Source organism: Athene cunicularia (genome assembly GCF_003259725.1).
Source record: "Athene cunicularia isolate RWA chromosome 10 unlocalized genomic scaffold, athCun1 chr10_part1, whole genome shotgun sequence".
In the NCBI taxonomy this organism is placed as follows: Eukaryota; Metazoa; Chordata; class Aves; order Strigiformes; family Strigidae; genus Athene; species Athene cunicularia.
In genome coordinates, this window is record NW_020799112.1 from 22,574,339 (window position 1) to 22,590,625 (window position 16,287).

A 16,287-nucleotide genomic window follows, 5' to 3' on the forward strand; every position below is an offset into this window, starting at 1 on the left:
CCCTCACGCTTCACCCGCGGAGCGCTTTTTTTTTTTTCTTTTCTAACATCGCTGGTTTGGGGTGTTCTGAGGTGCAGCGTGCCGGGCGTGAGAACCTCTGGCGGTGGTGGGGAGCCGGTGCTGGGAAACGAGGAGCTGTCGGGGCGTCCTGCGGGGCTTCTGCTAGCGCTGCCTCCCCGGGAGCCTGCCGCAGGGCTTGTGGGGACCCCCCCGCCCTTGAAATGCGCCTTCAGAGCCGAGAACCTGCTCTGCCTCTCGGGAGGAAGCTCCCCGCGAGGATTCAGATGGCAGCAGGAATTTATGTTTACAGTCAGTTCCTCAAATACAGAAATAGGAGTGACTGATGTGTGTCTTTGTAATTTTCATAACCGGGATAAACGGAGATGTACTTCTCTGTAGGGAAATGTTTCTGAAAAGTTGTTAAAACTCCGGCAGATGCGGCAGGAATGTCTCTACAGCCACCCCGCTTTAAATACCCCTTTTTGCTGCTGGACCCGCGCTGCCGTCATTGGGAGTGCGCATTCCACGTGTGAACAAATAAATCAGGATGTTATGAGCTTGTCCTTACAAAGAAATGGGATCGTGTGACCACGACACTTCTTGAATTGCTTAGTGATTGTTTTGAAACTCCGAAAGTATGAGTTCGTAACTGAAACAATGAAAAATGGCATGTTGCCATGTTCTACATGATAACGTCAGGGTCGGGCTCTTCTACAGAGAAAAAATCTCTGGCCTTCAAAAAAATGAAATTGCTCATGTATGTGGAAGAACTAAGATGACCTAGAAATCAGAGTTATGTCCTGTATGTGTCTTCTGTGTTCCCATTACGTTTTCTTAGTTAAGTATTTCTTAAAGAATTTAAGAGAATTTGTGTTTAAGTGATAATTTTCTTGTTTTCCTCTGCACAATACATTTCCTACGGACAATGTAAAATGAACTGTATTCTTTAAAAGAGAACGTAAAAACCTAATTTGGAGTGGATAAAACCCACTGGCAAGCAGCTGTTCCTTTTTTCTTTTTTTTTTTTTTAAGTGAAATGTGACTCCCTTGCCATGAGTTGTCAAAAGAGGGGAGGAAGACAGTTAGAATAACTGCTGAATAAATGAAAGATGTATGTCACATTCCTGTGTGCCTGTGGTTACAGGAAAAGTGCCCTTTAATTGTGTGGTGAATGCCACAGCAGAGATTTCATGAACAGAGTAGGCTAAGCAACAGAAAAATGACTAAAGAAAGTACTTTCCTTGCTTTTTAGGACTGACTGAAATTAAACACCCGCTCTTTTTCTACTTTCACCTTCAAAAGCCTAAAACTAACATTGGGTCTTAGGCAGAGGGAGTGATTTTTGGCTGTTGAGCCAGCAGGTTAGCAGACAGTTACTCAACAAATGTGTTATCCCCAAACCATTTTGTTGTCAGACATTAGAAAGATCAACAATATTAAATTCTGATGATGCTAACTCTAAAGCTGATTTGAAGCAAGATCAAAATTGTACCACATCTTCCCCTGGGAGGACTCTCAGAATGGGACTGATTGTTGGTAGAACAGCTGGTATTTTTTGTTGCTGTACTAGTAACTTCGGTTATTCTGTGAAAACATTGCTAATTTTTAATGCTCGTTCCGTTTATTTCAGTACGTAGAAAGGCACTGATCATAGTTAACTGGGTGCTGCTGTTTTTAGAAGGGGGGAAGAAGAGGCTGAAGAACATTACTCAAACTTAATCTGTCATCTGTATTTGTTTTATGTTCCACCCTAGTGATTTGAGTAGGATGGTAAACATGAATGTGGATTGTGGATCTGGGCCATGAATTCTTAATATTTTTAACTCACATAAATTGGCTTTTTTCTGAACTGCCATACTGTGGCTGCTCTCATCTGTGCTGTCCCACTAGCCTCTTACAAATTTGGGAAAAAGCATGTCGTCACCTGTTCATTGCATTCAGCAAACTTTACCTGTCTGGTGTTGTGCTGGTCTTTGTTTTCCTGTCTGCATACTTGTTTCACAAACGATGTCAGATGAGCTTTGGAAATACCACTTGTGGATCGTTGGTGTCAAAAAGCCAGGAGCAAACATAAAATGTTGGCGCAATTATACTTACATCGTTGGCTTGTCAAAGCCACAGGTGCTGCAAATCAAACTAAAATCTCTAGAAAACTTGATACCTGGTTCTTCTTCTACCCAGTGTTTCTCTTTGAAAGTTATGAAGCTCCAATGTCGATGACATAAAGCGGAGGGGAAGCCATGTCTGCCCCTGTTTTTCCTCACTTGTTCTCTTACTGTCAGTCAGCAGTTGAAGGAAATTGAATCACAGCCTTTTCCCTGCTAGGGGACTCCTTTCATTATCCTCCCTGCTTTCTCTCTGCATAACCCAATTTGTTTCTGGAAATTACTCCGTCATCCTCAGTTGCACATTATTCTGCCACTGTTTGGCACCAAGTCAATGCTCTTCCTGTTAGGATTTCATTCCCATTTTAAGGCATCACTGCAGCAGTGTTTTGCTGTTGGAGTAGGGCTTGCTGCAATTTCCCTCTGAGCCTGCTCATTCATTTGGTCAAGTAGACTCGCTGACAAATAGTACAGTGCGTTGTTCCGTCAGGAAGCGCTGCAGAGCAAGAATAGTGTAAGTCCAGTATTCATAATTGCTTCTGGAGCTTAGAGGAAAAAGCAGTGCCTGTTGTTTTTCCCTTCCAATCTCTGTAGTGTTCTTGAATTTTAACAGGTTGGTTTGTAGCTCTGTCCTTAGGTGGAGTGCATCAGCTGTGGCCTGGGAGTGGGAGTGAGTGGCTACTTTATAGAGTTGCTGTTGTTTCCCCAGGGATGCTGAGGAAGTCCTGTTGTTACAAACAATAGCCAGAGTACAGCCTGTATAAGTTTGTCCTGGAATTGGGTGGTACTTTGCCACTGCTGTACAGGCCTCACTGGGCATGACTTCAAAGCTGAAATCCTTCGATGACTGCCAGTGCCACCCTTTGGCATTTGCATGCAACAGGCTGCAAAGTATAACATTAAAACTTTATTTTGTGTCAGAAACGCTGCTAAAACTGATTTGAGGTGTTTTAAATGTAGTGTGGAAATGAGGAATGGGGGGAAAAGTGATTCAGTGGGTCAGTAGAGAAGGCAATGTGAAGATAAAAGGGCAAGAAAGTTTAAAGGTTAACAACCCTTTGTACAGTGGTTTTCATCTCAACAAATTACTAATTTGTATTTCTAGCCCAGTTGTATGATTGGACTGCCATCTGTACTGGACTTGTGTGATTTCCTTCACAGCAGCCCTGTAACACGTCAGTTGCTGTGACGTGACAGGCAGCCGTGATTCACTCGCTGGTACACAGGTACATGGACGATTACTGATGTACCGTCACTGCCCTGTGGAGCTATAAGCATGTTGGCTAAAATGAGTCTCATACTGACTTACCAGGCCAGCCATTTACCAGCTTCGGACTATCGTGCACAAGTCCATTGCTTCTGATGTTGGAGCTGCTAGTCATTATCTGTTTCTAATTATTTGAGGTGGTTTTCATGTTTTCTCCTAACAATCCTTTCACTCCTTTTAGTCCGGTTTCCCTTCATTTGAAATCGCTGTAAGAAAAAGCTGACCTCATCTATCACTTCCTGCACAGCACAACACAAACTCAGCTCTGTTTCCTACTTGTGGGTCTGGTCTGTCCTTGCCGACGTGGAGGAAGGCCAGACTGCGTTTCCTTTCTTGTTGTAAACAGGCATGTTTTTGCTAAGCTGATGAGAAGAAAGAGCAGGGGGAAATGGAAATTAAATAGGTGAGAAAAGGTGTTATTAATTACCTTATGAATCAGCAAGCCCCAAAGTTGAGGAGTTCATTATTAATGTATCTTGATAGCTGGCAAGCGGGAAGCACCTCCGGCTTCTGTAGTTTATGGACAGAGTCTGGTGTTCTCAGAATGAACATACCAGTCACCAGTGTCTAAACCCAGTGTGCAAGGATTCATAATTTTTAAATGCATTTCATTGTTTCAGAGTTCTTTAGCAAATATGAAAGGATAACCTGCTTCTATGCTAAGTTTGAGGGGTTTATGTCACTTTCTCTGCGGCTTCTTGTTCTAGATTTGATAACGTATGGCTGAATGATGAAGTCACAGTCAGCAGCACGCTGCACAAAAATTAGCCTCCACAGATGTCTCTAAAGAGTTAGGTTATATTTCACCTTACTCATTATAGACTTTTTTCTTTATAATACAGACACAGCTCATGTATTTTAGAGGAACTTTCTCTGTATCTGAGGACACTGTTCCTTATGGATAGAAGACCCTGCAGACCTAAAAGACCAGAGAGCAGAAGACGGAAGGCAATACAAAGCAGCATTTTCTCAATACAGTGGTCAGCATACCAGCATCTATACACTGTTGATTTGTTTTATCATCAGACTTAAAGAAAGGCTGGAAGAAATATAGTGAAAACACTGCAGATATTTTCAGATAGTTCTTCTACTTGCTTTTGCCTGGGAAGAAAAAGAAGTTAAAGCTTGTTTGAAAAGTTGAGAAAGGTCCATTGTTTGGAAAAGGAAAAATGGGAATCCTTATCATGATGCTGAGTAGTGGTGCACCCTCTGAGGAGGTTGTGTCATAAAGAGCCTTGAAAGTGAACTTAAGTTACCTTAATTGATATGAGAGACAGTTGGAAGAAATTAATTATAAAATAGTAAAATATGGGGTCTATGAAAAGGACTTTGCTGCTGTGATCTGAATACCTGTGAGCAGAACACGATTGCCATTTTCAGGGCTAAAGGAAGTGCTGTAATGACCAAGACACGGGTGAGTGCAGGGGGAAGGTGTATTTCAGAGGGAAGTACACACTCAGCATGACCGCAGGTACGTAGTTAGGAGAGACGAGAGAGATCTAGGTCAGATGAGATGCTGGGCTTTAGAAGAACAGTGCTGATGGCCCAGAGTAATCATGAGAAAGATTTTAGATACTTTCAGGAAGAGCTTGAAGAGCCCTGTTTGTTGCCAACAGACAGCTGGGATTTCATGGGTAGGTATTGTGTAGGTTCAAAGCTGGACAGACAGATTTCTCACTTCATCGTTTGCTGTGCTCTGTTTAGGACTTGCAGTTGTTTTCCACAAAAATGTCTCATAAATAGGACTCAGACTGAAAAGTTTTAACCATGTTTCTTGTATGAAATACTTTAAAAATATCATTACACCAAAGTTCTCTCAGCCAAAAGCAAGGGAAACTGCAACTGGGACTAGAAAGGCATCAACCCTATTGGCCTGTTTCCTGAGCAAGAGGATGGCTTTTCTGAAATCAGATAGAAAACAATACCTCTTACATTTTCTCTGAAGCATTCTGAACCTTAGTTTTTGCAAATAACTTGTATGTGGAATTGCAGTACTTGGTATCCTTGGATCAAATACTTGGATATAGACTGAATGGAAAAGAAATATTCACTCCAGAATACACTTTCTTTCTAAATAATCCCTTTTGAAGATTAAGAGTACACCAAATCAGCAAACAAAACTGAGAAACTAGAAAATGATGTCCATTGTTCCGTTATCTCAGCTCTCAATGTCATTTATGAGTATATAAGAACATGTTGATAGAAATGGATTTTTGCTATTTCAAGTATGTAATGATGGGGATGCCCTTGAATTATTTCTTGCCAGCTATAAACCTCTCCAACCTTTAAAAAATAATCTTTTGTCAGCTATATGACAGGAGGTAGAAAATAGTAAATTAAAACTTGAATGTTAGTACAGTTCCTTCTGTAAAGCAAGTCATTAAAACAATTTTTTGGTAACACTTAAATCTAAAAGCAAACCTTTGCTTTTCTTTCAGATGAATGTCTGTAGATTACGCTTAACAGTTCCACCTGATGAAAGCTCACAGCCTGAACAGGGAGCAAAGGAGCCTGAAAGAAAGAAAACCGTAAGTTTTAAGAATCAAAGTTAAGTCCTATATAAACAAGGAGTAACTATTGCCGTTCACAGAAGCTGATATTAGTTGTTTTGGGAGCCCATAGCCTCGTCATCTTGGAAGACTGAAGAATGTGTGGAACCTGATCAAGTCAGCTGTGAACCTTGAGCCTGAGCCTTTAGAGCTGGGGATAGCAAAACTGCATGTGAAATAAGAGAGTAGTAGAGGAACAGCACAGAGACTGTGGGTGATTTGTGACTGAGGTACCTTTAAGACTTGATTATTTAATATTTATATATTAAAGAGTAGGAAACTGCTATCAAGAGCAGGGACTTGCCTTAAACAGGATCTTGACCCTCACCTGAAGGGGATTTTATGTTTCACGGAGGCTTACCAGTGTGCAAGATTTGGGCCTAAATGTGTATGGGAGCTGGCTTGCCCGGGATTTAGGTGTGTTGCTGTGTCAGCTGATTTCGGTAACAGGTGGTATACTAATAGTACAAAATAAAGAATTCAGGATTGTTCTGAAATGAAAGTGATTTGAATATCATGTGCACAGAAGGGTTCAGAAGGGCAGTTGTTTTGTAGAAGCAAGTAGCATGCACACAAAAAAGTCTTACAGCTGCTTTGGTGCAGAACTTGTACTTTAAGAGCTGTTTCAGAGCAATAGATGATGTTTAATTTGTCTTAAGGATGGAGATGAAAAAGGGAAGCTGGCCAGGCTCCACAACTTCAACACATTTGCACTTTGATCAACCAAAATCAAGCAAGAAGTTGGCTAAGTTTACCACACCTGGTGTTTGAATGGCAATGTGGCAATAGGAAGCAAAACAACAATAGGATTTATTTGAAATAATTTCTTAGTGGTACTCAGAAGCAAAAGTACATGTAAGATGACTCGGAAAGACTAACGTTTTAAAGCAATAAAAATAAATGCAGAGTAAAATGGTCAGGTTAAAGATTCCTCATCAGATATTTCTTGTGCTGGAATCTTGTATACACCCCGCTTTGCATACATGGCTCTAGCAGAGCAGTGGGTCCTTGAGGATCTATATTGGTTACAGAATGGAATAAAGAGGCCTTAATGCAAGCTAAATTTGGGCCACCATTAGGTAGTAATAATTCATTTTGTACAGGGGTGTGTAGCTGTAGCACTGAGAGTAGCTTCCCCCACCACTTTGTCAGTCTCTTGCCAGTTTGTGTGGGATCGCAGAAACCCTCCGCCTGGCCTGAGCATGTGGGTCATTGCCCCAAGAGTACTGCAAGTTTGTTTTTGAGGAGGATAGGTACTGACTCATGGCTTACTCACTTTACTGTGCTGAGTAGTGTAATAATAAGAAAAGTGTGAATGATTAGGGCTTGGACAATTTGCAGTGACTGTATGTGACCAGTTCTTCCCTCTGCGGGACCTGGTGTTCAGTGAGAGCTGTATTTCTCCCCTAACACAAGTAAAGGCATGTGGGTTTCTATCAGAGAATGTTAAGGAGAGGATATGAGCAGTAATAAATACATTATTTGGCTCATTTTACATTCCAGTACATTGCACAGTGATTTTTAAGAGGTGGGTCTTTCATAGTTGAGACCAAAAAAATGGTATGTAATTTAATTATTGTGTGTTCTGAGGAGTTTTCTAAAGTTCAGTACTTTTAAACAATTTAAAGACTTTTAGAAAGCACACATACATACAGCCTTCAGAGCTAGATGGGACCTAATTAGTCAATTTCCTAGCAATTAAAATCCAGAGTAATTGTGCCATCTACTTGTGTTTTACAGTCTTTGTGTAATTAAAAAAAGAAATAGCCCTACAGACTGTACAGTCATAGCATACAGAAGCAGCTACACAAAAATCACTGACTATGAACTGTGTTTTTCTCATGTCTCAAGTGAGATGGGTGATGTATTCCCTGTAGATTTTTATTGTCTATGTAATGTAGTGCTTTGTGTATTTGAGTTAGTTACACAGTAACTTACAGTGCACACAGGACTCGACTAGTAACGCTGTGATACTTTTCTCTTATGGTAAAATGTAATTTATTAAAAAAAAACCCAACATCTCCTAAAAGCAGCGATCAGGTATCTCTGCTGATCCCACCCATGTTCAACCCACTAGTGAAATTGCTGAAAGCACTCTGAGACTGACAGGTTTTACAAATGTTAGGTAATTCTCACACAGTCCTGTGAGAACCTGTCTTAGAAATAGGGATAAGAGAGAGAAATTAGGAAGCTGCTCAGTTTTCTGCCTTGCACTTTGCAATTTAACGTCAAAAAACCCACTTTCACCAAGAATCAAATTTAACCGCAGGTCTCTTGTTGGAATCCAGAGTTCTGTGCTGTCTCCAAATGCTGAGGATTGAGAAAATGGGAACGTGGAAAATGGTTTTGGTAATTAAAATATTAGTGTGATTTACAGAAACTGCAGGGATCATCTGTGGGATTTTACAGGTTTCGCTGGAGCCCTCAGGCTGCCAGGCACTCTCCTCCTTGGGCAGGACAAGCGCTGGGCAGACAGACCCGGCCCTGCCTGCTGCTGGAGGGGGAGGAGGGCAGAGCCTGTCTCGGAGGGAATGCCGGGGCACTATAAATGTACCACGGCATGACGTGGGGTGGTAATCGCCTCTTTCCACCTCTCGTTAGAAGGAGGTGATTTTGAGGTGCCCTGATGTGACAGCGATGGCCTAGGGACTGCTCGTTACTGGTCTGTGTCTTGCTGCTGCTCAGTGCCAGTAAGAGATGTTTCCGTTGCAGAATCAGCTGGTGAACTGCACAGAAGCTCCTGCTGGTGCTGGTCCTCCCAATAACTTGTTCTGGAGCTTGATGTTAGATCAGAACTGGTTCTTTATTGGTTATGTTAGTAGCTGTTAGCTTAGCCTCTTTTATTGTAGTCCAAGTCTAGCAGAAAATGTATGTTATATTGCATGAAATCTGTGTCAGTGCATTGTTTCTAGATTGACTTTTTTATTGCTATACATCCATGAAATGAAAGTGAACCAGCATAGGACATTACAACAAAGTGATGGAGCTGGGCAGTTTTGTTACAACAAAATTGCTGCAGGCATTACTGTAGGAGGATGCCCTGTCCCGTCCCCTGTGGAAGGCTGGCAGACGGAGCACAGGCGTTGCTCTCAGGGGCTGAAGGGGGAGTGAGCTTGGGCTCCAGTGTGTCCGGTTGGGTTTTTATATTCATATTTAGGCTGTGATACCTTGAAAGAAGCATATGAGAACTGAGGGCACAAGTAGATGTTGGCTGGTTTGTTTGTTTGCTTTTTACAGACTAAAAGCCTACTGCTAAATATCTCTGAATTGTTAGTTCGACGTGGTGATGATAGACAATGGATGACAGCAGTGTGAGGCTCTTTATTTCACCATGGAGTACAGAGGAATATTGTGTTGTCAGCTTGTATGCAAAATCTCCATGTCCTGCAGCCTGCCTTGTCTTGCATAATAAAGGGCTTCCAGACAATTGCATTGTCCCTGTTTGGGATTGGGTTTATTTTTATCCATCAGTCCCTTTCTTCACTGTCATGGCTAAATTTGGAAGCGTCACTGGAAGCTGCAGCTAGGCATTTGATGGCAGAATGTGGAGATATGTATAGACAGATTTTTCTTTTTCACTCGGACACACGGACAAGAGAATGAAAATGAGACAGCACTCTAGAAATTTGTGTCACTTTCCTGTCTGTGGCTTTCAACAGAGTTGGAGCAGTGTTTAGTCTTAAACTCTAATTGGTGCTTTGGCTGTTTATATCCTCAAACTTTAATTTGCTTCTGTTTTTAAAGCATCACAACCAAGAGCTGAAATTCTTTTTGTTTCCTAAGCAGGAATACAAAGCATAGCAAACATTTTTTTCCCCAGAAAAAAAAGTAGGCTGTAAAGAAGCCCAAAGGGGAATTTGCTCCTGTATGTGATGGAGAGAATCAAGCAGAAACTTGTGTCAGGCCTGGGTCAGAGAATCTGAGTGCAGTGCACGTGGGGCTGTGGTGCACACTGGATCGGGACAGTGCCTGTTCCTCTGCTCGTCTCCTGCCGCCAGCCCACTCCCATCAGCACACCACAAGTCCTGTCCTAACAGATGCGGTTCTGCTACAGGTGCCTGGTGTTACTGTTTCTCAGCCTCTCCAGCACTGATGGCTTGATTTTTGGTGTGTACTAGTTAATCAACACCTTCATTAAAACCAGCGCTACATGAAAACCACAGACAGGATTCCACTGACCTCTGTGGTTACTGTCGTGTTTGTTGTATCTTATTTTCTTAGCGGATAGTCACTGGTGTTCTGTGTGCGGATTTTGTTGATCAGATATGACTCTTTATAATGCCTGTCACTTCTATTTTTGAGATAAGCACCTAAATGCTACATTTAAAGGAGCTTAAAAGTTGGAATGTGTTAAACTGATTCTTACTTAGTGTCATGAGTTAAAGAACACTCATGTCTATGTCTTGGCATATTCTCCCTATTTTAATACTATTTATATATGAAACATCCCTAATTGTAACGTGAGTTCCATGGGCTGTAGAGGAATACGAAAAACCATAAAAACATAGCTCACTTTTCTCAGAGCACAGTAACTTTCCTTGGTGAGGTCAATATCATAAATTTGTCATTTTACTGAACAGAAAATATGTAACCTAAGTAACAAGGTGAATGTTATTTTCCCTTACATAACCAGTGAACACACAAAAGATAACTGGGTATTTCAGAAACCTCTGGAATGTGACAGCTGACAGAAAGATAAAGCCTCACTTAACTGATATAGTGAAGAGTTTTTAGATGGTGTAGGTAAACAGAAGATCATGATTTTAGCAGAATTTTAAGGAGATACGAGTACTAAACCCAGAATTGTGCTATTCATTACATTAGATGTCCTTTTTCCTCAAAATAAGATACCTCTCCTGTCTTTCTGCTTCCAATTTTGGGGCAGGGGGAAAGTATAAAGTATGGGGGTATCTGACATTTATTTCAAAAACTGATGGAGATAGATTAGGAAGCAAATCATCCCTCAGTGTTATTTACATAATACCAATGAAACGATGGGCAATACAAAAAGCAGCTAACAACTCCCATTTAGGGTTTGCTTTTACAGTGTCTTTGCTTCACCTGTTTCATGCTCCTTGTGCTACTTCCTTGGACAGATGTAAACAGGATGCATGGCAATTATCAAGACTTGCAACCTTGGAGTGTAGGCTTCTGTTTTAAATATTTATTAATTAAGTAAACACAGTCTGCGTTTCTTTAATACCTGCTGTGTGATCACACAGAGTGCAACTTGACTGTTGCTGCAGCACAGACAAGGCACGTTCCTGGAAGCTGCTATAGTATCACATGCAGCAGCAAGATGTGTTCTTGCTGTTACCTCGGACTGTCATATATAACTGACTAGGTGAAGAGAATTACTCAGAAATTCCTTAAGCTAAGTCTGCCTTTTCAGATCAGCAGCTCGCCTGAGCAGGGAACTGTGCTTGTTGCAGTGCTGCAAGTGCATAGGCTGGTGGGGAGCAAGAACTTCCCTGTACTCCGGAGCTGGCTGATATTTTGACCATGAACAGCAGTGGTTAACTGATTTAACGTAACCTTCCATCTTCAAGGACTTTTCTTGTTAGCTTTACAGTATTTACTTGCTCCTAAGTACTTGCATGTATTTACTTATTCTGTTGTCATCACTGAGATCTCACTGCAGATCAGAGTGGGGACAGGTGAGGACCTTCTCAGAAAAATATCTGAGTTCTGAGAGTGAATATGTATGGGACATAGAGGAAAACAACAAAAAGTATTTGACTTTAAAAGCATTCTGTAGTCCTTGGGGGTGTAGAATATCCAGGATTTTTGGAAGAGGAAACATGGAAGAGAGAGAAGATGTGACAGAGGAAGAACAGAGGACAGGACAGAAAGGAAGAAACACTGAAGGGAGAAAAATAAAGGTGGGTGGAAATAGCTTAAGAGCAGAGACAAACTGGTGGAAAGTACACTTGATGCATACCTAGTGATGCAGTGCTGTGGAGCAGTTTGAGAATTGAGCCATTCAGCAAGGCTTCCTTTAGAGGCAAAGGTGTATTAATAAAACAGTCCACAATCACAGTGACCCATCCACCTCTCAGCCCTGCACTGAGAAGAGTTTTCTGATGGTGACTCTTCCTCTAAGAGGAGACTGCATCAGGTTAGCCCTTTTTGTCAGGGCATATGCTGAACCCTGAAACAAGGGGTTACTGGGTGGAAGTTGAGTTACTTACGAGAGAAAAGGGGCAGTAGAAGGTAAGCATAGCTGGAACAGCGAGGAGAAAGACTAAAGAAATACAAGAGCGGTTATTTATATAGCTGTTGGTTCACATAGCTTTAAATCAAGCAAGAACTGTACTGACATTTTAACAGGTGCTTGCCTGGGGGTAGTGGTGCCAAGGAGGAATAAGGAGGGGGTAAAAGCAATATCCTGTATTTTAAGTGGCACACAGTAGAACTGGAACACTCAACAGAGGATGGTGATTCTTAGAATCTTATGACAGAGAAGTGACAAAGGCATCTTGGGAGGCTTGTGCAAATATAGACAACAGGCAAGTTTAGCATTGTTGCAAGAGACATGTAACCAGTCTGGCTTTGTGCATGCTTAATCCTGCATGTACTGCCCATTATGATGTAAATTTAAGTCTGTTCATCTGTGAAATATCTAAGTGCCATGGGTGATTCACCAGCAGCAAACCCATTGGTCTGAATTTGTAGATCCTTTTTACTGGGAAGAAAATCCTTCAAAGCATTCCTTAGTGATGTGTTTATAATATTCTAAAAATAAGGAACTTGGTCATAATTTTCATACTGAACTCTGCAAACAGCACTTTAAACAATTCTGCTAATGTTTCAGAAGCACAAAGGATCTTGGTAGTTGCTGGTATTCAGCTGTTCACCTCATAAAAAATGAATGATCATGGGTAAAGGGTATGGATTTATGAACTTAGTGTCTGATGCCTTAGTAACCTCTAAACAATTAAAGCGATTATTCATTTGGTTATCAGGAAGATGGAAACTTGGATGTAATCCCTTTATCCAGATGCAGGGGAGGAGCTGTGATGAAACTATTAAAGAAACTGTCCAACCCTGGAAGCAAACAAACACAAAGTTTTGAGTTGTGTCCCCATCTAGTTTCTGCCTTTTCTCTACTCTGAAAAAATCAGGTGTGGGGTTTCTGTTTGTATGCATCCAGACAGCAAAACAAAAACCCTAGTAACACGTAATTACGAAGGTTCTGATTATCAGGATAGGAAGTTTTACATACAGTGTTTCCAAAGTGCACAGTGGTATCTTGTCTAAGTAGGGCTGGTTGCTCAATGTTTTTCCATTAGGTGGTTTTAAGGCTGTCTTTTTAGAATGATTGCTTACAGCTTTGTTGTTCTTTGCCTGAAACATTCTTTATCAGGTGTCTGCTCTGTGATTGCTCCCCTCCCAGCCCTGCACACACACACCCAGAGCTTCAGCAAAAGGTTAAGCTATTAATGATATGGTAAAGGAAAATGCATGGCATTTACAATGTTGGGGAAATCTGTCAAGGTGGGAGGGACGCAATATCAAATACATCTATCTTTACCCATTCTTCCTAATGCAAGTAGATTTTCCTGCTCATTTTGCCCAAAGAAGTATTTATTCTTACTTTGTCAGCATAGTTCTGTTAGTTTGGCTGCTAAAAACTGAAAGTGCTCCTGCTTTAGACTGCAGATGCTATCTCACCATCTGTCACGGTAAGGACTGGGAACTCTAGGATGCAGCTGCAGATATAAGATGCTGAACTTCTCTTCCAGCCTCTGTTTGGTGTCAGAGAGAGTATTTGGATACTGCTTAGACTCTTAATTTAGTAAAGAATCTCAAAGTTTGTTGGTTTTCATACAGTGTCATTACTGAACAACAAAACCAAAACCAAACATATTCTAAGGTCAATGTAGAAAATACTCTCAAATCTACCCGTATCCTGGTATATCTATCATGAGGAAGAAAGTACAGTGAAACTACCTGTAACTGATTTGTCGCCAGCACTGGTCTTTCAAAAACAACGTGCAAAGCTAAGCAGTAACAGCCCTGTGTCCAAGGTTGTGTCTTTTAACTTTCTATTCGGAAATAATAACTGATTTATGGTTCCTAGTTTGCAAATATTCAAAGTTGGGTAAGAATATTTTTTCCCCTTCTTTTTAAAAAAGTTGCAATGTGGATGTCTTCATCTAAGCTAGTTCTTTAAATTCTTTGTAATCAGGAAGAGAAATTAGTGCTTGTGGAGACTGACTCATTTCAGATGATTGCTACAGAATGATATTTCTCTGGGTTGATGAGAAGGGAGGCTAGGTGAGTAGTGAGGTCAGATACTTATTTACCTGCTGAGGGAAATGATTCCTGCTGCTTGCATGAGTGTTTTCTTACTAAGTGTATTGATGAGTAAGAGGAGTCTGTTGCAAAGGGTCCCTTATAGAAAGATACACAATTATTGCAAGTACTTTTTACAAATTTCTGCAGATCATTAGAATAACAAATGGAGGCACTTGAAAACAGCCTTTCTATTTACCTGTCAAGACCTGATTTCAAAGTTTATGCTCCTGCTGCAGTTATAACACTGGGACACCCCCAGGAGTGCTGTTCCGTAGCTTTGCTTTGGCTCTTACAACGTCAGTTCTACAACTTCTGTAAGAGAAATGCAGCCGAGAAATGAATGTTTGATTGTTTTGGAGATCCCTAGGAGATTGTTTTGGAGATTGTTTTGGAGATCCTCTGAATGGGAACTGAAATTCTGCTTTATTTCCAGGATAAACATATTTTCTGAGCTCTGTTTCAGAAACCTTGAAGAAGAAACTGATAACATTCTAAAATTTTTTATTAAGCTAATGAATTTTTATATCTCCTGCAGCAGGGAGTTTGGGGAGGAGGGGCAGGTCTGTGGTTGCAAGAGTTTAAAGGGAACTGTGAGAGCTGACAGTGCTGGAAGGATGTAGAAAAGTAACGTATGTCCGTGAATGAAAACCAGCCAGGATAACTTTTTCTCTCACGTGCCTCTACCTCTCCTTGCGTAAATCCAGTTCACTGTCTCTAGCTGTACCAATACTGCTGTCATTAAAGTCAGTGGAAATTAGACATGTCTATCAATTATAAAGTGGCCATTAATCTTCCCCAAAACATGAAGGTTGATGGTTTGGCCCCAAAAACTCAGGAACTAGTGTTCTTAGTACTGTTTTGCTTTCACTATAGCTGGCTGTTTTTCTTGGCCCTATGTTACTGTATTTTTTGTTTGTTATTTTTTAATTCTAGTACTGATTTTAAAGTAACTTTTCTTTTTTTTACTTTTAAGGAGCTCTACCATGTACCAAATGGCATGTCTCCGGGGAGGCTGTCTCATGGGATGGTGTATGGTGTAGTGCACCGAACTGACAACAACCATAAGAGAGAAATGGTGGTTTATGGCTGGTCAGCTGATCAGCTGAAAGAGGAGATGAATTACATTAAAGAAGTGAGTTACGCTTTCAGCTTCAAAAATTGTCAGGTATCATTTACATATATTCATGTAGAGCTCTGAGTGGATGTGGGATGACTGATGTCCAGCCCAGCACCTGAATTTGAACTGGGAACCCACTCTGAAGCTAGAGCCTTGCCTTGTTAGTACTCAAGTTGGGAAAAAAGCATGCTGTGTACCTGGGAACTGTGTGGTCTGGACCCTGCCAAGTGGTACTTGCTAATGCTTGCTGGCTGGGCTGCAGCTGGGTAAGCAAACTGACAAACAGATCTCGGGGTTCCTGTCCTGAAGCCTTCATCATTTTAAATGTGATACAGAAGAAACGATGTAAGCAGACACCTGAAAGGATAACGTCTCTCTGTTCCTCTGCTTCCCCTGTCCCCAAACCCCCAGTTTTGAAGAGGCTCCTCAATTAGGTGACATATTAAAATCACTTGGGTATATTTTGGGGCAGCCTTAAAATAGTCAGCCTAATAAGGATGACTTTGTACTACTTTCTCTGTGCATGCTCACTTACTGTAATTGGCAGAAGCTCTCCTACAAGAAAGAAAGAAGGAAAGAAAAAAAAAAAAAATTTCTGATGCTGGTGGTTTCTGTGCTTGAAAGTTAGTATCTTTGCCTGTCAGTCCTTGGCTCTTGGGCTTTGGCAATAACCCCCAATCAGCCCAGGGCAGATAATTTGACCTTCTCTTTCCACCTGCCTTCACCACCCGGGAAGCTGTTGGCCAGCGCTCACTGTGTGACGCCGATTCGCGTGCGGACTGGGTGGGTATAAAAGGGAGGAGCGCGGACTCAAGGCGGCTGATTACGTGTGCTCCTGACCCCGCTGCTCTCTGGCCACCCGCCCTGGCTTCTCTCCCTCACTCCCGGCTCTTGCCGTTCCCGGGTTCCTGCACTCGCGGGTGGGCTGTCACCTGCGCGGCGCAGCGG

General features: G+C 41.6%; 1 protein-coding gene across 3 annotated transcripts in view; it reads left to right on the top strand.

The window, feature by feature from the left end:
* The first annotated feature begins 3,761 nt into the window (after positions 1–3,761).
* The window catches only part of LOC113484204 (myocardial zonula adherens protein-like), a 60,685-nt gene continuing 48,159 nt past the window's right edge, over positions 3,762–16,287 (top strand). For 2 of the 3 annotated variants that reach the window (XM_026856454.1, XM_026856452.1), the window contains exons 1-3: positions 4,078–4,162; positions 5,811–5,900; positions 15,196–15,354. In XM_026856454.1, coding sequence (XP_026712255.1) covers positions 5,811–5,900; positions 15,196–15,354 — 249 coding nt within the window. In that variant the 5' untranslated portion in view covers positions 4,078–4,162. Of the gene's footprint in view, positions 3,776–4,077; positions 4,163–5,810; positions 5,901–15,195; positions 15,355–16,287 lie in introns of those variants that run through there. The other variant, XM_026856453.1, reaches the window with a different exon arrangement.